The sequence below is a fragment of the Ahaetulla prasina genome, chromosome 5 (genome assembly GCF_028640845.1).
Source record: "Ahaetulla prasina isolate Xishuangbanna chromosome 5, ASM2864084v1, whole genome shotgun sequence".
NCBI classification, from domain to species: Eukaryota; Metazoa; Chordata; class Lepidosauria; order Squamata; family Colubridae; genus Ahaetulla; species Ahaetulla prasina.
In genome coordinates, this window is record NC_080543.1 from 73,156,502 (window position 1) to 73,178,916 (window position 22,415).

The following is a 22,415-nucleotide window of genomic DNA, read 5'->3' on the forward strand; positions in this document are numbered from 1 at the left end:
AAAAAATGGATTGATTATTTACAAAACAGATATCAGATTAAGAAATATCAGATTGCCTTTGAATAATTAGGAAGTATTATTTTATGTAATGGGGGGGTTGGGAAATGAAAAGATTTGGATGAGGTTACCTGTTGCAGAATTTTTAATAACCATGTCACTCATGTCACAACTGCGGTGCTTCATGTGACCGGGTGGGCATATCCAGTTAATCATGTGACATAGCTTCTTTGCTCTAATAACTGTTTGCTGCAATGTTCTTAAGTGTGAAAAAACAATCAGTCACATTTTCAGTGCCATGCTTGTTAAACCAATTACCAGAACAAATCCATTCTCCCTCCCTCTTTCTCTCCATCTCTATCTCTCCCTTTCTCTTTCTCTCCTTAATCTCTTTCTCCCTCCTTCTCTTTCTCTCCATCTTTCTCCCCACTTTCTCTTCTTCATCTTTCTCCCCCTTCTATCCTACATCTCTCTTTCTCTCCTTCATCATTTTCTGCCCCCCTCTTTTTCTCCATCACTCTTTCTCCAGATGGGGTAGGGTAGGCTGGCGCTGCGTGGGTGGGAGGTAGCCGCAGGACAGTCCTGCTGGGTGGGCAGCAGGCCGAGGCGATTGACACACGCTTTGCAGCCCAGTCCAGGCACGGAGACCTTCCTCCTCCTGCGGGAACCGAGCGACACCCCTGGGCCTTCTCGTGCGCCCACCTTGCTACGAGGGCTCGGCTGCTCCCCGCTGTCGGGACGGGCTTGAGTGGGCTGACCAATATTCTTAGTGCAGAATGGGCAACTCGCTGCAGCCTTCTCGCCATAAGACAAGAATTGCTCTAATATTGAAGAAATAGTGGAATAGAATCATTGAAGATGCCAAAGAAGGGACAAAATGAAACGTGAATGTCAAAAATTAAAACAATGTTTTAATTATTTCAAATAAGTTGAATTGCTGAATTGTCCTGTGGTGAGTTGTTCTGCGGTGAGTTGGCTGTGGCGAATTCAGTATGGCAAATTGGCTGCAGCAAGTTGTCCCATTCTGCACTTGAAATACTGGTCAACCCAATACACACAAAAAATGTTGAGACTTTGGAAATATTTCAAAAAGGAGCAACAACGAAAAAATGATTAGGGGCCTAGAAGCTAAAATATATTAAGAAGGATTGGAGGAACTGGGTATACCTAGTCTAGTGAAAAGAAGGACCAGGGGGTGACAGGATAGCAGTCTCCCAATACTTAAAAGCTTCCACAAGGAAGAGGGCCCAACTTATTTACCAAAGCACCTAAAGGCAGGACAAAAAAAAATGGATGGAAACTAACCAAGGAGAGAACCAACCTTAAACTAAGGAGAAAATTCCTGGGAATAATTAACCAGTGGAAGAAATTGCCTTGGGAAGTTGTGAGTGCGCCATCACTGGACGCTTTTAAAAAGAGACATTTATCAGAAATAGTATAGGTCTCCTGCAAGAGCAGGGGTTTGGATTAGATGACCTCCAAGTCCCTTCCAACTCTGTTCTGTTACTTACCAGCACCATGAACATACATCAGATGGTAGTCTGGTTTCTGCTTACCAAATATGTCAGTTTAATAAGAAAGAGGAACATGATTTTCTGAAACTATTGCCCCTTCTCCAAAGTTTCACTTCTCTTTCGTTTCTCCTTCCCAATGGCTTACCTCCTCGGCTGCCTTCCACATTATCACCCTCTCGTTCTTCCCGGTTCTGGCCCCTCCCATACCTCCAGCTCACCCTCCAGCAGGCGCTTGAGCTGGGCCAAAGCAGACTGTGCCCGCGAAGGGCTGCGTTGCGCCACAGGACAAATGGGGGCCGTAAGAACTGGTTGCGCCACATGGCTCCGAAGGAAAGCGCCACACAGACAAAGTGAGAAGACAAGAGCTGACTGGCGAGCGCTTCATGTCAAAAGAGGCATGGACTGAGCAGCCAATCAGAGAACAGAAAAGGCTTCTTTCCCTCCAGCTGCACCAATCAGCAGCAACATTTATTTAAAGAGACAAGGGAAACGTTTGGGGGAGGGGGGAATGATATTTTGACACTCTAAAGCAGAGCAGAAATTGAACTGAAATTGGTAAGGAGCGGAATGAAAAGTAGCCAGATGGGTTATTTGAACAAGTAAGGCAGGCCTAACAGGAAAGAATATAAAGAAACCTGAGAGCTTGCTTAAGTTAAGTTAAAATCGGGACTTTTTTAGAACGCCGTGGGACGTGGGACAAATTTTTAAAAAGCGGGTCACTATAAAGTAAGCAGCTATAAAAAAGAAAAAATACTAAGTTATACATTCAATAATTGTATGGAAAAAATAATATAACATAAAATGGACATTCTTATTCACATGTTAGCAACAGTTAAAATAATATGATTCAAGTCTAGGTTTAGGATTTTCATTCTTTCAGGTACTACAAGGAATATTTATTTATTTATTTATTATTTATTATTTAAATTTGTATACCGCCCTTCTCCCGAAGGACTCAGGGCGGTTCACAGCCAAGTAAAAATACAATACAATAAATACAAATTAAAATACAGTTAAAAAACTTATTAAAATTGGCCACAATTAAAATTTAGAACTAAAACCCATTAAAACCCATTAAAACACTAACCCAGTCCAGTGCAGATGAATAAGTAGGTTTTAAGCTCATGCGAAAGGTCTGGAGGTCCGGAAGTTGACGAAGTCCTGGGGAGTTCGTTCCAGAGGGCGGAGCCCCACAGAGAAGGCCCTTCCTGGGTGTCGCCAGACGACATTGCCGCTTGACGGCACCCTGAGGAGCCCCTCTCTGTGAGAGCGCACGGGTCGGTGAGAGGTATTCGTAGCAGCAGGCGGTCCCGTAAGTAACCCGCCCTATGCCATGGAGCGCTTTTAAAGACATTCACCAACACCTTGAAGCGCACCCGAAGGCCACAGGTAGCCAGTGCAGCCTGCGAGGATAGGTGTCACCGGGAGCCACGAGGCTCCCTCAATCACCCGCAGCTGCATTCTGACTAACTGTAGCCTCCGGATGCCCCTCAGGGGAGCCCCATGTAGAGAGCATTGCAGTAGTCCAGACGAGACGTCACAAGGGCGTGAGTGACTGTGCACAAGGCATCCCGGTTCAGAAAGGCGCAACTGGCGCACCAGGCGGACCTGGTGGAAAGCTCTCCTGGAGACGGCCGTCAAATGGTCTTCAAAGACAGCCGCTCATCCAGGAGAACGCCCAAGTTGCGCACCTTCCATCGGGCCAATGACTCGCCTCCCGACAGTCAGCCGGACTCAGCTGACTGTACCGGGATGCCGGCATCCACAGCCACTCCGCCTTGGAGGGATTGAGCTTGAGCCTGTTCCTCCCCATCCAGACCCGTACGGCTTCCAAACACCGGGACAGCACTGATAGCTTCATTGGGGTGGCCCGTGTGGAAAAGTACAGCTGGGTGTCATCAGCGACAGCTGGTACCTCACACCGAAGCCACTGATGATCTCACCCAGCGGCTTCATATAGATGTTGAACAGAAGGCGAGAGATCACCCCGCGGCACCCCACAAGTGAGGCGCCGGGCCGACCTCTGCCCCCGTCAACACCGTCTGCGACGGTCGGAAAGATAGAGGAGAACCACCGATAAACGGTGCCTCCCACTCCCAATCCCCCCACCGCGCAGCAGGATACCATGGTCGATGGTATCGAAAGCCGCTGAGAGGTCTAATAGGACCAGGGCAGAGGAATAACCCCTATCCCTGGCCCTCCAGAGATCATCCACCAACGCGACCAAAGCCGTCTCAGTGCTGTAACCGGGCCAGAAGCCGGACTGGAACGGGTCCAGATAGACAGTTTCCTCCAGGTGCAGGGGGAACTGATATGCCACCATACTCTCTACAACCTTCGCCGCGAAGCGAAGGTTGGAGACCGGACGATAATTACCTAAAACAGCCGGGTCCAGGGAAGGCTTCTTGAGGAGGGGCCTCACCACCGCCTCTTTCAAGGCGGCCGGAAAGACTCCCTCCAACAAAGAAGCACTCGTAATCCCCTGGAGCCAGCCTCGTGTCACCTCCTGAGTGGCCAGCACCAGCCAGGAGGGGCACGGGTCCAGTAAACACGTGGTGGCATTCAATCTACCCAGCAACCTGTCCATGTCCTCGGGAGTCACAGGGTCAAACTCATCCCAAACAACATCACCAAGACCGCCCTCAGACGTTCCGTCCGAATCACCACAATTTTGGTCCAGACCATCCTTCAGCTGAACGATTTTATCGTATAGATAACCGTTAAACTCCTCAGCACGTCCCTGCAGCGGGTCATCCTGCTCCCCCTGGTGAAGGAGGGAGCGGGTCACCCAAAACAGGGCAGCTGGGCGGTTATCTGCCGACGCAATGAGGGAGGAGGCGTAGCAACGCCTCGCTTCCCTCAGTGCCACTAGGTAGGTCCTAGTGTAGCCTTTGAAGTGTATGCCTTTGAATTGCCTATGCTGGCTACCACCATAGGTAATATGTATATAAGTATACAGTATGTTTTTCAAGGCATTCTTCCATTTTTTAAACTATATTTTTCAGTTGATAAATTTGATTCAAAGCTAAAAATGCTGTGTTCTATACAGAATACTTCCTTAAAATTAAACACACCAAACATTTTTAAAAAGCCTTTACATAAAAGTCCAATATAAACATAATTAAAAATCAACTTTTTAACAATTTGAATTTTTAACAATAAAAGAAAAGGTTTTCCAAAATATGTAATCTGATAACACAATCTGTTTATGTATGAAGAAGTTCTTATTCAAAAAGATTGAGTTAATACCTATAGGTTAATTTTTTTGTTTTGTTTACATTTATATCCCGCCCTTCTCCGAAGACTCAGGGCGGCTTACAGTGTATAAGGCAACTTTAACTTTTTCCTTTAAGAATTACCATTATTAAATACCCCTTATTGATTTACTCCTGTCTATATTGCTTCCCTTTTTTTTGTCTGTTTTGTTTATTTAGTATATTTAGTGTAGCAGATGGCATTGTAGTGTTCAATTATTTTATTAAGCAATCCTTACAGATAACATTAAGAAAAATTGTTTACTTTTTCCTTTTTTTCTGATCTACTTCACATTTGATTAATATGTCAACTCTCCATTACCAACAAATCGTAGTTGTTGTGACCCAGGCCCCCGGACTTGGCCTCCTGGAGGAGGATGAATCAGAGAGTGAGGAGGAGGAGTTGGCAAGGCCTGCTTCCCCTCGACCCTCTTCCTCCCTGGCACCGCCCCAGGAGGAGGAGGAGGGTCTGGCAAGGCCTGATTCCTCTGGGCCTTCTTCCGATTTGGCAACGCCCCAAGACCAATCTTGGCTCGATGTGAGACTGCAAAGACGTGATCGGCACGCGCAGCAGAGGAAAAGGTGGGGCAGGCCCAGGGAATGCTGAGTCACGGAGCGACACCCACAGGGAATAAAAGCAGGAGGAGGAGCTTCGTGGCTCTTTGTGTTGGACAAAGCTGCGAGTTTCGTGGGCAATCTGTTTCATGGATGGAAGAATCTCTTTGTGAGTGACTTTTGCTTTATCTGTAATTTCCTGGTTACCTCGGTAACAGACTGTTTCAGAGATTTTGGCAGGCATGTGGGGAAATGTGGCCAGAACCCGGCCAAGTGTAAATAAACTGTTGGCAGAAGGCCTTTGACTGATTTTTTTTCTTGGGAGTGTTGGGGGGGAAACAGAACAGTAGTCCTCTATAACAGGTGTTTAGTGGCTTGATCAGAAGGAGGAATATAATAAATTTAATACACATGCTTTCTAAAATATATCAAGATAAAATTACCATGTCAGAGTTTAACAAAATATTTTTAAGTTGGTAGAAATGTAAAATGCCCACCAAGTAGCACATTTGTGTTTATTTTCACTTGCAGATTAATTTAAACTGCACAACAAGATCAGAGAAACCATAGGAGTCAAGCTATTTAGAACTCACTTCAATAAAGTTGGCTAAACATAAATAAGAGGCATAGCTATTTGCTAATGGAATCAACACAGGTTTCCTTTCTGCTTTTAAAATAGGGCCTTAGATGGAGCAGAAGGAAAATATTGCCAATACTGGCAAAACACATACTCTAAACTTGATAAATGTTGTTCATTTCAAAATTAAAAGGCTGTCAATATTCCCCTTCATGTACTGTCCCATAAGTAGGAAATATTATAACAATGTCTATTAAGCATGCAGTAAGTATTAAATATCCACCCTCACAAGCAATATAAAAACTACTTTCTTATATGTCATTAAGGAGATATTTTAAAAACTTTTTTAAAAACATTGGATGAGAAACTGATAAAAAGTAGTAGTAATTTGTGAGACATATGAATCTTTGCATGCCTATAGCAGCATATTTCATCAATTATAATTTTATATCTTGGCCTATTACAGAAGCATCCATTATACATTCACTTCAAAGAAGGACCACCTCACTGATTGTCCTTGACTGGATCTTGGAGAGATGATAACTTTTCCTACAGCAGATTTTTTTCCACCCTTATCTCTGAAGGTCTCTACTCCCAGATTCTCACTAGCCAGTTTAAATCTTTGAATTTATAATAGACTGTTGGAAGTTGGACATAGTTAATTGTTAGTTCAATTAACAAGCAAGTTGCTTTTTCCAGAATACAAAACATTTTTATCACGATAATAATTAGAATTAATTATTAATATGCATGCAGTCTTATATATGAAGAAGATATTAATGGAAATTTATTTGTATTGTAATTGATGAAGAGTTTATCTGTGAAAAGAGAAAGACATGGAAAAGGGGAAACGTCACAAATTAATCCAAGTAAAATAATCACTGATTTACATGTTACATTACCCTTGAGTATAGAATAAACACGGAGAAAATTATCATGAAGAACATTTTCTTTCAAGACATTATTAAATAGCCTCTCTACAAACAAGTTCAGTATAGGAATTCACATTTATTGAACTCATATAGGAAACTTTTGTTGACATCAATGTATGTTGATGCTGAGAATAAGTCCTGCTCACAACACAATTAGCAATGCCCAATATGCACTCTACAGTATTCTTCTCCAAGAGTACATTCTATAGAATATTAAGGACTAACTCCTCAGTAAATATTCATGATTAATATGAAGAAATAATGAATTCCAAGAGACAGAAATTCAGGAATCTTCTTTCCAAAGAAATGTAAGGAAATAGATATACTGAAATACTAGAATTAGGCCCCTGCCTAGATTGAGTAGGTTATGGATGGATATGGTAACTCTTAATTGGCATTCTCCAGATTTCCAAAATATTGGAAATTTTGCCTATGTGCAATTGCCTAGCCGCTGGTATGAAGCATGTGTGTTAGGAACTGTGAAACCTATTTTTCCTTTTTTATATACTGCCCATACAACAAGGGTAGTTTTGTTGGGTGTACCTGTTTATGAGGAAGTAGGGCAGAGAAAAATTACTGGCCTGCATATTTCAGGTATATGGCCGACTACCTGGGGAGAAGCTGGAATGTATGCTCATAGAAATGCTCCCATTTATATGCTGAATATAATTATAAGGTTATTCACCATGATGGAAACATTCCATCATTTAAATAAAAAAGGTGGAATGTTAGGAAATAAATATACTGAAATACTAGAATTAGTAGAAACTTGTTAATTGTTTTGTGTAATATGTATGTATGTATGTATATATGTATGTATGTATGTATGTGTCGTGTCCCACCCCCGCTCTGACGAATGAGTCAAGGAAGTCCGTAACAAACTTGGCAACGAAGCCTCTGCAGCTTGCCAAGTGCCTTCGAGGTTTATCAGGGCAGGCAGGAGTCCAAGTTGTGACTTCAGCGATAGGGTCCGATAGATAAGACTTTGCTTGACTCAAGGTTGGAATGCCAAAAGCAGGTCCTTTATATAGGCTGTGGGGTGTGGCTCCATGACTCAGCATTTATCCAGGCCTGCCCCACTCCTCCTTCTGCTGGCGTCGCCTCTCAGATCTCCGGAAGCGAGGATCCTCCCACTTTGAATTGTCTTCAGCTGGATCTGCTGTCAGCGTCTGGGAAAGGGAGGGGTCAGAGGGAGTAGGCCCGAGTAATTCTACCACCTGGCTGGCTTCCTGCTCTGAAGGCTGAGCCAAAGGAACACACGCTGTATGAGTGAGGTTTATCGGACTTCTCCTGTCACTCCTTGAATCCTCTCCGGGCATGGGGCCAGGGCCGGGGGCTGGAGTCATGACAGGCCATTCATCTTCATTATCAGACTCTGAGTCTGATAAAAGGCCCGGTTGGAGACGGGAGGGGCCCAGCTGAGGAGAGGAGGGAGGATGAGTCACAACAGTATGTATGTATGTATGTATGTATATGTAGGTCTTGGCATATTCGGGTCTTTTCCCAGGTAAGGTTGAGAGTATCTTAGGGACGTTTTGACGAGGTCTCACTCATCATCTTCAGGCTGGTGCTTTTGGCTTCGTGCTTGTGTGAGCAAAGCGTGGTCGGAGCTTCCGTCTCTCTATAAATACTGGTGGGGAGGTGGGGAGTGTTGCTGTGAGTGGGTTGGTTGGCTGTGTGGTTGCATCTTGATTGGTAGATGGAATGGGTGTTTGCAGATTTGTCGGCTGTTTCGTAGCATCCTGTGTGGGTGTGGTCCTAGTCTTTTGTTCCTGAGCTTTGATATTGTGGCCTCTGGAGTTCTGTGATGTGATGTCTTGAGCAGATGGCTGTGATGCAGCATCCCAGGTTTTGGTTTGGCTTCGAGTCCGAGGTCTTGTCATGTGTTCCTGGCGTGTGTCAGCTTGCTTTGGGTGGGGATTGGAGGGGGGTGCAGCAGCCAGTGGTACCAGCATGGTCTGGTTTCTGGATGGTGGTTGTGTTTTGTCTGTGGGATGGGTTTGGGTTTGAATCTGGTGAGGATGATTGGTGGTGGCATTGTGTGTTATCCTGGGTCCGGGGTCAATTTTCGTGGCTGGGACTTGTTTGTTGACTAAGGCTAGTTTCCAGATGTCTGGTAGGCGGGAGGTGTCATCCCGTTTGTTCATGGAATAAACATAATTATTCTCTATACACTATAGAGAACTATAACAAGAGAATAATACACTATATATAATAATTATGGAAGCCATCGAAATAGAGAAACACCCCCACAACTTGAACAAATGGGACGACACCTCCCACCTACCAGACATACAAATACACAAATCAAAGATGCCAGAATTGGAGGTTTATGTTTTTTCTAAACAATATAAAAGAGATTCACATTCCCTCTCTTGTTTGTAGTTGTTACCTGCATGTATTTTGTATGTGTTTGGAACAGCTAACCATTTAAGCTTGATCAAGATTAAATGCTATATGTTATTCAAGCCTATGTTTAAGTTTCTTGTTTGGCATTTATGAGCTTAAACTTATTATTATTGGACCTTACAGAAATATAATTATTTCAGCCCTAATCAGCAAGGTCAGGAACTAAAACAGAATCCCAGGAAATGCTAGCAATTAAAACACTCATGAAAAATCTCCAGTATAGAAACACTGGTAGAAATATTAATTTACCATAGAGACAGTGATGATGTAATAAATCTGCTTATTCAAATTAAAGGTAAAGACTTCTGTGAAATAACTGAAATTTCCCTTAAGTCACTTTTTCCCAGCTACAGATTTCTCTTGTTTCATTCTCTTTGTATGTCATTCAAAAAAATACTGTAAATACAAAATAGTTCTAAACAAGTTTTATGCTTTCAAATCCAGTTCTAACATTCATTCTCTGTCAGGACAAATGCACACAGTGTATAATAACACTTCCACTTTGAAAAGAAATGCTGATTTCATTTGTCAACAAAGCCACAACTGAATCCTTTTTTTTCTTTACTACTTCTTCAGCAAAGGGAAAAAATGATTTTAGAAGTATCAATGCTTTTATTTCACAAAGATGATATGGAAATATTTTTAACATGGCACTAAAAGTAGACATGGTCTCCAGAATTGTTATGGCAATAGGTAGCAAATATAGAACAGTGGTTTTTGTTAATATGAGAACAGTACCCCATGAAAGCACAATACCCCATGGGAGCATATATACTGTGCCGAAACCTTTGGATTGCAAATGATACTTCATTATTTTGTTAGGAAGTGTATTATAATTTAATTAAAAATACACAGACATGAATCCACAATTTTATCTCATAGCTGTCCCCAAAGTATAAAGTGACTCTGTTTAATAACAATAAACTTTAATATTAAATAAAGTGCAGAAATGTATCCGATTATATTTTGTTTTATCTTCATTCCAAAACACCCTCATAACAGAGAAGGAACCAACAATTTTTGTTTTTGAATAAACAAATAATGTGTTTTGAATTGCTTCAAAGAATTTGTTTTATGAAATAAAAGTGAAGCAAAAAAATAGAACTATCTCATTAGACTACATTTTTCTACAGTTTTGGCTCATATAGGCAAATATACTAATCACTTGATGAAAAAATCAAGAAATAAGTAAATAAATTTTCTTTTAAGTTATCACATAACAGAGATACAGGTACTAAGACAAGGCTGGGACCTTTCAGATATTCAAGATAGCTAACTAGAGATAGATATATTGTAAGTTTGTTTTTTCAATTAGAAAATCATGAAGAATTTCAGACAGAACGAATAACTTTTTACTTCTAGAAGGGATATATATCATTCTTTATATATGACATAGATATATGTCATTCTTTAATCATTCTTTCAACATTAGCTATACATCCTAATGTTTCTTCAGCAAAAAAACAAAAACAAGAGTCTAATTCCAGGAGCTTGTAAGTATATTTACTTTATGTAGGTGATGGCTGCTGTTGTGTATGATCCTATTGGTTGGAATGCCCTGGCTACTTGCGTGATTACGTATGCTAATTCATGCAAGCACGGGGTGAAGTGCATTCTGGGGGGCGGGAAGAGTGTTGTGTATGATCCTATTGGTGGGAATTTCCAGCGAGAAAACATTCAAATCCTATTGGCTGATACCTGAGCCAGGTGTGTATAAAAGGGGGACCTTCTGCCTGTACTGGCTGCTGAAGTCTCACTCTAAATAAAAGAGCTGTTGTCACTCACTTGTCTCCAGCCTCCTCAATCACCCGATTTAACAGCTGCTCTGAGGCAGTTTTTACAAAAATATCTGTAAGGAAGTAGTCTCTACCCTAAAGTGCCAGAATTCCATGATACTTATAAATATAGACATTTTGACACAATAATTCATGGGTGTCTAGATTCACTTGTCCTTTTGAGTTGCATGAAGATGGGAAAAACATCCCAAAAGGTTTAAATGTATGTTTACAATCTAGATAGTAAGCCAGAGATTAACGAAGTGTGGAAAGTATTCTTACTATGAGCAACTAGTCAGAAATAGAGATGCCAATTATCTTTAATAACATTTTAAAGGGGGAGGGAACTAGCTTAATTTCACTTTTATTCTTTTATCATTCAAATTATGATGAAAAAGGATCCTTTTTATAAAAAAATCTGGTTCCCACCAGCTAAATACAGCACACCAATCTTAAGGAAGTTTTGAAAATAAGAAAGAAATAATCATTAAGGCAAATGGGAACTAGAATTAGTATAATTTTAAAATTGATGTTATGGATTGAATTGCATCTCAGTCCTATTTTGTCCTTCCTATACTGTCTGTATAAATGGATACTTATCTGGAACTGGAACTGAACAATCTGAAACTGAACACACTCAAAACCATAGAAATGGTGGTAGACTTTCGGAGAAACCCTTCCATACTTCCACCTCTTACAATATTAGACAACACAGTATCCAGTAGAGACCTTTAAATTTCTAGATTCTACCATATCGCAAGATTTAAAATGGACAGCTAACATCAAAAACATCATCAAAAAAGCACAACGATCTGGTTTTATAAAAGGGAGGCAGATGATGAATAATGTTAGACAGATTATTGATATATTGGAATATTTGGAAAAGAAGAATACTTCAGCAGCACTTATTTTTTTGGATGCGGAGAAGGCCTTTGATCGATTGCATTGGGATTTTTTATTTAAATTAATAGAGAAAATGCAATTTGGAGATTGTTTTGTTAGAATAATTAAAGCGATTTATGGAGAGCAAACAGCTCAGATTATAATAAATGGTAGTTTGACAGAAGTTATTAAGATTGTGAAAGGAATGAGACAGGGATGTCCCTTATCACCACTATTGTTTGTTTTGACTCTGCAACCATTATTAGATAAAATACGAGAATTAACGAAAATAGAGGGAATTAAAATTAGACAATATGAGTACAAAGTTAGAGCTTTTGCAGACGATGTAGTGGTTACTTTAACAAATCCTATAAATTCAAGTAGATCTTTGTTGGAAGTAATTGATAAATATGGAAAGGTATCAGGATTTAAAATAAATCAGAATAAAACAAAAGTGATAATCAAAAATATGTCTATACAATAGAAACAAAAACTAGAGGAAATGACAGGATTTGAGGTAGTAAAAAAGGTTAAATACTTAGGGGTTTATATTAGCTCATCGAACAAGAAACTTTATAAGAATAATTATGACTTGTTATGGCAAAAAGTTCAGAATGATATGAGTGTCTGGAAAAAATTGCAGTTGTCGCTATTGGGGAGGATTGCGGCTATTAAAATGAATGTGTTACCTAGATTTTTGTTTCTGTTCCAGATGATACCAATAATTAAAAAGGATAAAAATTTGGAAGATTGGCAGATTGGGATTAATAAATTTATATGGCAGGGTAAAAAGGCGAGGGTTAAAATGAAAATAATACAGGACTCACGGGAAAGAGGTGGCTTAAAAATGCCTAATTTTAAACTATATTATGAAGCAGTAGCCCTTTCAGTAATAAGTGACTGGTTTAATTTAACGGAGGAAAGAATTTTGAACATAGAAGGTTATGACTTGTTATATGGATGGCATGCGTATTTATTTTATGAAAAAAAAGTGGATAGGGCTTTTAAGAATCATGTGTTGAGAAGTGCTCTTTTGTGGGTCTGGAAAAAATATTCTTATAAATTAGATTACAAGATTCCTATATGGGCGAGCCCCAGACATGCAATAGAGAATATAAATATAGAACAGAAACAGGAAATGATTACTTATAAAGAACTTTTGTATGCTGAAGGAGGTAGATTGCAATTAAAATCATTACAGGTATTAAATGAAGAAGGGAGGAATTATACTTGGTTTCAATATGGGCAAATAAATGCTAGATGGAAAGAAGATCAAAAAATTGGTATAATGCAAAGGGAGGAAAATTTAATAAAGCAAATTAGAAATCAGACCCAGGAGCATATAAAGAGATTGTATAATGTGTTGCTTGAAATAGATTCGGAAAAGGATTTGGTAAAGGACTGTATGATAAAATGGGCACAGAATATTCAGGAACCAATAATGTTGGAAACATGGGAGAAAATCTGGGTTAGAAATGTTAAGTTTACACAAGCACAGAATTTAAGGGAAAATTTTTATAAGATGTTTTATAGATGGCACTTAGATCCCAAAAAATTATCATGTATGTATCCTGATATCCAAGCGAAATGTTGGAGGTATGGTTGTAATGACGCTACATATTTTCATATTTGGTGGACTTGCAAGAAAATTAAGGCCTTTTGGATAAGAATTTGGTGGATTATTCAAAATGTACTGAAGAAGAAGATAAAGTTCCTGCCACAATTTTTCCTTTTGGGAATTATAACGGATTGTACAGGGATTGAGACTAAATTGATTCTGAATTTAATAACAGCAGCAAGACTGTTGATTGGACAATACTGGAAGAAAGAAGAGGTACCTACAATAGAAGAATGGATATTGAAAGTCATTAATTTGGCTGAGATGGCTAAAATCTCAGCTTTTTTAAAAGACAATACGCAGGAAAGATATTTAATTGAATGGAAAAAATGGATTGATTATCTACAAAACAGATATCAGATTAAGAAATATCAGATTGCCTTTGAATAATTAGGAGGTATTATTTTATGTAATGGGGAGGGGGTTGGGAGATGAAAAGATTTGGATGAGGTTAATTGGATTAGAAGGGAAAATTTTACTCTATGTTTGGTTTATGTATAACAATACCTTATGATTGACCCGGGAAGCCGGGGAGGAGGGGAAGGGGTTTTCTGGGAGGGGGGGAAAAAGGGGGGGAAATGTTTTTGTTTTTTAAAACTTTTTCAATAAAAAAAAAAGAAGAAGCAGCGGATGGAAACTAATCCAGGAAAGATCCAGCCTAGAATTAAGAATTTTCTTTGCCCGCAAGTGATAACATTCAGGAATTAAGCATCACCTGGACTTGTACGGGAAGAGAAATAGCTGCCATCCTTAAAATAAAATGTGGCATGTTTGAAGAAAATAAGTGAAATAAAGTTTGTTTTTTTTTTTTGGCTAAAAAATAAATAAAAAAAAAAGCACAACGAAGAATGTTCTTTCTGCGCCAACTCAGAAAGCTCAAACTGCCCAAGGAGTTGCTGATCCACTTCTACAGAGGAATTATTGAGCCTCTCATCTGCACCTCTATAACTGTCTGGTTTGGTTCTGCAACCCAACAAGACAGACACAGACTTCAGAGGATGATTACAACTGTAGAAAAAATAATTGCTACCAACCTGCCTTCCATTGAGGACCTGTATACTGCACGAATCAAGAAGAGGGCCATGAAAATTTATTTATTTATTTTATTTATTTTATTGATCAAATTTATATACCGCCCTATCTCCCGAAGGACTCAGGGCGGTGTACAGGCATTTAAAAACATATAAATACAATATAAAAAACAATTAAAAAACTTATTCTAAAAAGCCCGTTAATTTAGAATTAAAAATATAGAATAAAACCCAATTTAAAACCAGTAATTTAAAATCTAGCTCAGTCCTGCACAGTTAAATAAGTATGTTTTAAGCCCATGGAAGGTCCGGAGGTCCAGCTGACGAAGTCCGGGGTAGTTCATTCCAGAGGGTGGGAGCCCCACAGAGAAGGCCCTTCCTGGGTGTCGCCAGACGACATTGCCGCTGACGGCACCCTGAGGAGACCTCTCTGTGAGAGCGCACGGGTCGGTGAGAGATATTCGGTAGCAGTAGGCGGTCCCGTAAGTAACCCGCCCAATGCCATGGAGCGCTTTAAAGGTGGTCACCAGCACCTTGAAGCGCACCGAAAGCCACAGGTAGCCAGTGCAGTCTGCGAGGATGGATGTTATACGGGAGCCACGAGGGCTCCAGCTATCACCAGCAGCCGCATTCTGGACTAACTGCAGCCTCCGGATGCCCTTCAAGGGGAGCCCCATGTAGAGAGCATTGCAGTAATCCAGGCGAGACGTCACGAGTGCGTGAGTGACCGTGCATAGGGCATCCCGGTCCAGAAAGGGGCGCAACTGGCGTACCAGGCGAACCTGGTAGAACGCTCTCCTGGAGACGGCCGTCAAATGATCTTCTAAAGACAGCCGTTCATCCAGGAGGACGCCTAAGTTGCGGACCCTTTCCATCGGGGCCAATGACTCGCCACCGATGGCCAGCCGCGGATTTAGCTGACTGTACCGGGATGCCGGCATCCACAGCCACTCTGTCTTGGAGGGATTGAGCTTGAGCCTATTTCTCCCCATCCAGACCCGTACGGCCTCCAGGCACCGGGACAGCACTTCGAGAGCTTCGTTGGGGTGTTCCGGTGTAGAAAAGTACAGCTGGGTGTCATCCGCATACAGCTGGTACTTCACACCGAAACCACTGATGATCTCACCCAGCGGCTTCATGTAGATGTTAAACAGAAGGGGCGAGAGGATCGACCCCTGCGGCACCCCACAAGTGAGGCGCCTCGGGGCCGACCTCTGCCCCCCCGTCAACACCGACTGCGACCGGTCGGAGAGATAGGAGGAGAACCACCGATAAACGGTGCCTCCCACTCCCAATCCCTCCAACCGGCGCAGCAGGATACCATGGTCGATGGTATCGAAGGCCGCTGAGAGGTCTAATAGGACCAGGGCAGAGGAGCAACCCCTATTCCTGGCCCTCCAGAGGTCATCCACCAACGCGACCAAAGCCGTCTCCGTGCTGTAACCGGGTCGGAAGCCGGACTGGAACGGGTCTAGATAGACAGCTTCCTCCAGGTGCAAGGAAATTGATATGCCACCATACTCTCTACAACCTTCGCCGGCGAAGGTTGGAGACCGGACGATAATTACCTAAAACAGCCGGGTCCAGGACGGCTTCTTAAGGAGGGCCTCACCACCGCCTCTTTCAAGGCGGCCGGAAGACACCTCCACCAAAGAAGCGGTCGTAATCGCCTGGAGCCAGCCTCGTGTCACCTCGAGTGGCCAGCACCAGCCAAGAGGGGCACGGGTCCAGTAAACACGTGGTGGCATTCAACCTACCCAACAACCTGTCCATGTCCTCGGAGCCACAGGGTCAAACTCATCCCAAACAATGTCACCAAGACCACCTCGAGCATCTCACCCGAGTCACTGCAATCTTGGTCCAGACCATCCCGGCTGAACGATTTTATCGTATAGATAACCGTTAAACTCCTCAGCACGCCCCTGCAACGGGTCATCCTGCTCCCCTGGTGTAGGAGGGAGCGAGTCACCAAACAGGGCGGCTGGGCGGTTATCTGCCGATGCAATGAGGGAGGAGGCGAGCTACGCCGCTTCCTCAATGCCACTAGGTAAGTCCTAGTATAGGACTTCACTAGTGTCCGATCAGCTTCGAACGGCCAGACCTCCAGGAGCTCTCTAGGCGTCTTCTCCGGCGCTTCATCCTCTCAGCTCCTCGGAGAACCAAGGAGCCGGTTGGGACCCGCGCCGGGTCAGAGGCCGCAAAGGCACGACACGGTCTAAGGCCCCGCCGCGCCCGCTCCCAGGCCGCAACAAGTTCCTCAGCCGAGCCGTGAGCCAGACCTCAGGAAATGGCCCAAGCTCCGTCCGAACCCATCCGGGTCCATCAGGCGCCTGGGACGGAACCAACGATCGGCTCCGCCTCCCGCGGTGGTGAATGGCGGTCAGAAAGTCCAGGCGAAGAAGAGAGTGATCTGACCATGACAAAGGTTCAATGACTATTTCCTTTAAGTCCAGATCTCTCAACCACTGACCAGAGAGAAAAATCAAATCCAGAGTGCCACCCCCAATGTGAGTAGGGCCATCAACTACTTGGGTCAGGTCCAAGGCCGTCATGGAAGCCGTGAACTCCCGAGCTGCCGTCGATGACGAGCCGGAAGATGGCAAGTTAAAGTCCCCCATGACTAAAAGTCTGGGGGTCTCAACTGCCACCCCAGCCAGCACCTCCAGGAGCTCGGGCAGGGCAGCTGTCACGCAGCAAGGAGCCAGGTACGTGATCAGCAAACCCATCTGACACCTACGACCCCATCTCACAAAGAGGGATTCGCACCCGGCAATCTGAGGTACAGTGGTCTCCCTCGGCTCTAGACTCTCTCTAATCACAACCGCCACCCCCCCACCCCTACCCTGGGCCCTCGGCTGATGGAATGCACGGAAACCCGGTGGGCACATCTCAACAAGGGGCACGCCCCCTTCAGTGCCCAACCAGGTCTCCGTAATGCCCAGATCCCTCACATCCTGGACATAAACTGTTTCAACTCCTACCCTCAAAATGACGCTATAGAGCACTGCACACCAGAACAGCTAGACACAAGAACAGTTTCTTCCCAAACGCCATCACTCTGCTAAATGAATAATTCTCTCAACACTATCAAACTATTTACTAAGTCTGCACTACTATTAATCTTCTCATCGTTTCCATCACCAATCTCTTTCCACTTATGACTGTATGACTGTAACTTTGTTGCTTGTATCCTTATGATTTATATTGACTGTTTCCTAATATGATTTGATTTCTTATTTGTACCCTATGACTATCATGAAGTGTTGTACCTTATGGTTCTTGATGAACATATCTTTTCTTTTATGTACATTGAGAGCATATGCACAAGACAAATTCCTTGTGTGTCCAATTACACTTGGCCAATAAAAAATTCTATTCTATTCTATTCTATTCTATTCTATTCTATTCTATTCTATTCTATTCTATTCTATCTTGTAAGATAAACTGTATGTTAAATCTGAAGGATTTATGATAGTTTTCTCTGTCCCATTTTCCTATTATCTTTAATTCTCAATTACTTCCTAATTGTAATTTGCATTATGAATAACTTGAATATCTTCTAAAATTACAATCTCATTCTAACAGGGAATGTGACTACCGTACCAGCAAGATACTTTCCTATCTACAGAAAAACAAGAATCCCGTGGACCAGTTTTTTAAAGTAATTACTTTTTGAATAAAAGATAGGAAGGTAGCAGTGACCAAGACTCATAGAAGAATTCTGGAAATGTACAATAATAGAGGTAAGGAACTCCACCTGAGGGAGCCAGAAGGACCAATGCATATTATCCCATAAATGGATTTGCAAGTGCTCACACCATTACAGAAGCTGGACAATGCTGGAATATTTTTTTAATGCTGTCTGATTAAATTCTTCAACAATTGAAAGTAACTACAGGAATTAAAATACATGTGAAATTAATATAGTTTGATCAACAGAGATACAACTAAAAATGGAAGCTAAGGAGAAAACACATGAAGTCTGTCCAGTATAAAGTCCTTCACAAATGATAAAAAAGGTCACTTTTTTCTTAATTATCTTCAAAAATGTTAAATATTTCTAAAACCAAAATTGCTATTAAAATGTATGCTAATTCGAATTCAATGTAAACTTTTTCAAAGTGCACAAATTTGTAATTCAGTTTGGTATACTGTTGATCATAATTCAATGGAAGATGGAATAAAATGGTATATGGTTTCATGATATAACAATGGCCATACCATTTTTCTAATATATAGATACCATATCATATTATTATACTTTTTAATTCCTTTTCTTTTAGTTTTCCTCCAATTTCATGTTTAATTAGTTTTATCCTTCCCTAGCTTATATTTCAAAAGTTTTCTTTGTACAAAATATCAAGTAATATTAAAAATATCTTCCATAAAGATATTAAATCAAATATAGTTATATCTGTATAACTAGAAGATTGCCTATCCATTATTTCATCAAAAAAATGATTAACAATGACATTGTAATGCTTGGCTATTTTGGACATAATGTATCCTTTTATATGCATAACATGAAGTATATAAATGCTAACTTGCTGACATTAATACCGCTGGTACACTTTCTTTCAAATAGCAGCTTTCTAGAATAACTTAAAAGTTAAGTGAAGTTACCTGAAAAGCAAGCAAATTTGCTACAAAAGAAAAATCCCTATTATAAATCTTAATACGGAAATTAAATATCTAGCTATCCACAAGATCTCTTCTTTAGCAGCATTTTTTGATATGAATACTAGAAAACCATGCTAAGAATTAAGCATATTCTTTACAAAAATCAAATTGTAAAGCTTATTCACATCACTAAAACATCTGATATTATATCTTTGCAAAGAACAATATCATGAATTATATACAGACCAATTCATAAATTACAAAACACTTTTCAAACAAGATTCCATTTATAATCTGGATTAATTTCTACAATATATATTGTACTTTAAAAAACAAAAAACAAAATTCCATTGCTAGATCTATGCCGAAAAATGTATTAAAGCTACAGTTGAATCCACCATGTGATTGAACAACCAACTAAATACAAAATTTGCAGGCAGCACATAAAAAACTAAATATGCAATTCTAGTAACATTAAATGAATAAACATGCATTTTAACACTTCCTACTTCATGAGAACAAACATCAGATGTATTATGGGCCACATATGCAAAACTGAATCTTTTACTTCAATGGGAAATTTGTACATTATCACCACAACTACCTGTATATATCATAGTCAGATTTTGTTTTTGTTTTCTATCTATAACCTGTAATATTAGTATCCAGATTTATGCTCACTTAGAGCACTACTAAAATCAATTTGATTTTGCTTATCATTTTTAATTTATGTAGGTCTGTTGTAAGCATGAATGAAGTAGAATCCAATCCTTTGCCATTGAACCAACTGAAAATTATTTCTAACAGATCATGTTTAGTAGTATATGTAAAACAAATATAAGAAGGATATTTTGTTTCACAAAAAGCCACTTTTTTGCTTTGATATAATCAAAATGCACATTCAAACACATATATTTATATATATTGTATATGCAATTTCATTTTCAGACATTCTGACAAAATGAAAAACAATCTTCTTACCTGAACCCCTTTTGGTCACAACCTTCAAACTTTGAACAAGACTTGCATAGAAGATAATTAAGTGAGGAACTGGAACATTCATTTTCTAGTTCTCCAAGGCTGTTCCCTAAAGCAAAAACAAGACATATTTGAAGTATTTTGTTGGTTTTTGATGACAAAGAACTTTAAGAGTTACAAAGAGTTTACCTCTTATAATATACTTTATGTATCTAAAGAATCCTGGTTATGTTTAAAATTACTTTTAATTATTTAAAAGTATATTATTCAAAATCATAAAGACCCTTTTTCTCACTCAGTGACCTACAAATTAAAACTGTTAAACAATGTATAAACAGTTTACTTAAGGAATATTGTGGTAAAATCTTATTCCCTAGAGGAATGGAAATGTTCATACAGATGTACATATAAGGAGTGCCCACCGGGTTTCCGGGCACTCCATCAGCCGAGGGCTCAGGGTAGGGGCGGGGGAGTGGCGGTTGTTATTAGAGAGAGCCTAGAGCCGAGGGAGACCACTGTACCTCAGATTGCCGGGTGTGAATCCCTCTTTGTGAGGTGGGGTCATAGGTGTCAGATGGGCTTGTTTGTCGTGTACCTGGCTCCATGCTACGTGACAGCTGCCCTGCCCGAGCTTCTGGAGGTGTTGGCTGGGGTGGCAGTGGAGACCCCCAGACTTATTGTCATGGGGGATTTCAACTTGCCATCTTCCGGCGCATCATCGACAGCTGCTCGGGAGTTCATGGCTTCCACGACGGCCTTGGACCTGACTCAAGTAGTGGATGGCCCCACTCACATCGGGGGAGGCACGCTGGACTTGATTTTTATCTCTGGTCAGTGGTTAAAGATCTGGACTTGAGGGATATAGTCACTGAACCTTTGTCATGGTCAGATCACTCTCTCCTTCGTCTAGACTTTCTTGACCGCTACTCACCGCCGCAGGGAGACGGAACCAATACGTTGGTTCCGTCCCAGGCGCCTGATGGACCCGGAGAGGTTCCAGACGGAGCTTGGGCCATTTCCTGAGGGTCTGGCTCACGGCATGGCTGAGGAACTAGTCGCGGCCTGGGAACGGGCTGCGGCTGGGGCTTTAGACCATGTCGTGCCTTTGCGGCCTCTGACCCGGCGTCGGTCTCAACCGGCTCCTTGGTTCTCCGAGGAGCTGAGGGGGATGAAACACCGGAGAAGACGCCTAGAGAGTTCCTGGAGGTCCAGCTGTTCGGAGGCTGATCGGACACAAGTGAGGTCCTATAATAGAACCTACCTTGTGGCACTGAGGGAAGCGAGACGTTGCTACGTCTCGTCCCTCATTGCGTCGGCAGATAACCGCCCGGCCGCCCTGTTTCGGGTGACTCGTTCCCTCCTTCACCAGGGGGAGCGAGATGACCCATTGCAGGGACGTGCTGAGTTTAACGGTTATCTATACGATAAAATCGTTCAGCTTCGGGACGCTCTGGACCAAAATTGCGAGGATCCAGATGGGGCGTCTGAGGGCGGTCTTGGTGACATTGTTTGGGATGAGTTTGACCCTGTGGCTCCCGAAGACATGGACAGGTTGCTGGGTAGATTGAATGCCACCACGTGTTTACTGGACCCGTGCCCCTCCTGGTTGGTACTGGCCACTCAGGAGGTGACACGAGGCTGGCTCCAGGCGATTACGAGTGCTTCCTTGTTGGAGGGTGTCTTTCCGGCCGCCTTGAAAGAGGCGGTGGTGAGGCCCCTCCTCAAGAAGCCCTCCCTGGAACCGGCTGTGTTAGGTAATTATCGTCCGGTCTCCAACCTTCGCTTGGCGGCGAAGGTTGTAGAGAGTGTGGTGGCATGTCAGTTTCCCCAGCACCTGGAGGAAACTGTCTATCTAGACCCATTCCAGTCCGGTTTCCGGCCCGGATACAGCACTGAGACAGCTTTGGTCGCGTTGGTGGATGATCTCTGGAGGGCCAGGGATAGGGGTTGTTACTCTCCCCTGGTCCTATTAGACCTCTCAGCGGCTTTTGATACCATCGACCATGGTATCCTGCTGCACCGGTTGGAGGGATTGGGAGTGGGAGGCACCGTTTATCGGTGGTTCTCCTCCTATCTCTCCGACCGGTCGCAGACGGTGTTGACAGGAGGGCAGAGGTCGGCCATAGGTGGCACACAGAGCCATGTTGCCTGGCACGTGCAGCATCGGCCATTCCTCTTCTGGGTTCACAACCCGAAGCTCAGATCATCAGACTAGCTGGCCAGTGCCCAGACGTGCATCAAAAACTGAAAGTTTGTTTCCTGGCGTGCACATG

The 22,415-nt window shown here is 42.1% G+C and overlaps 1 protein-coding gene across 1 annotated transcript in view; it reads right to left on the minus strand.

The window, feature by feature from the left end:
- The window catches only part of IL1RAPL1 (interleukin 1 receptor accessory protein like 1), a 1,531,345-nt gene that overhangs the window by 1,237,410 nt on the left and 271,520 nt on the right, over window positions 1-22,415 (minus strand). The window contains exon 3 of the mRNA XM_058185954.1: window positions 20,146-20,251. Coding sequence (XP_058041937.1) covers window positions 20,146-20,227 — 82 coding nt within the window. The 5' untranslated portion in view covers window positions 20,228-20,251. The remainder of the gene's footprint in view (window positions 1-20,145; window positions 20,252-22,415) is intronic.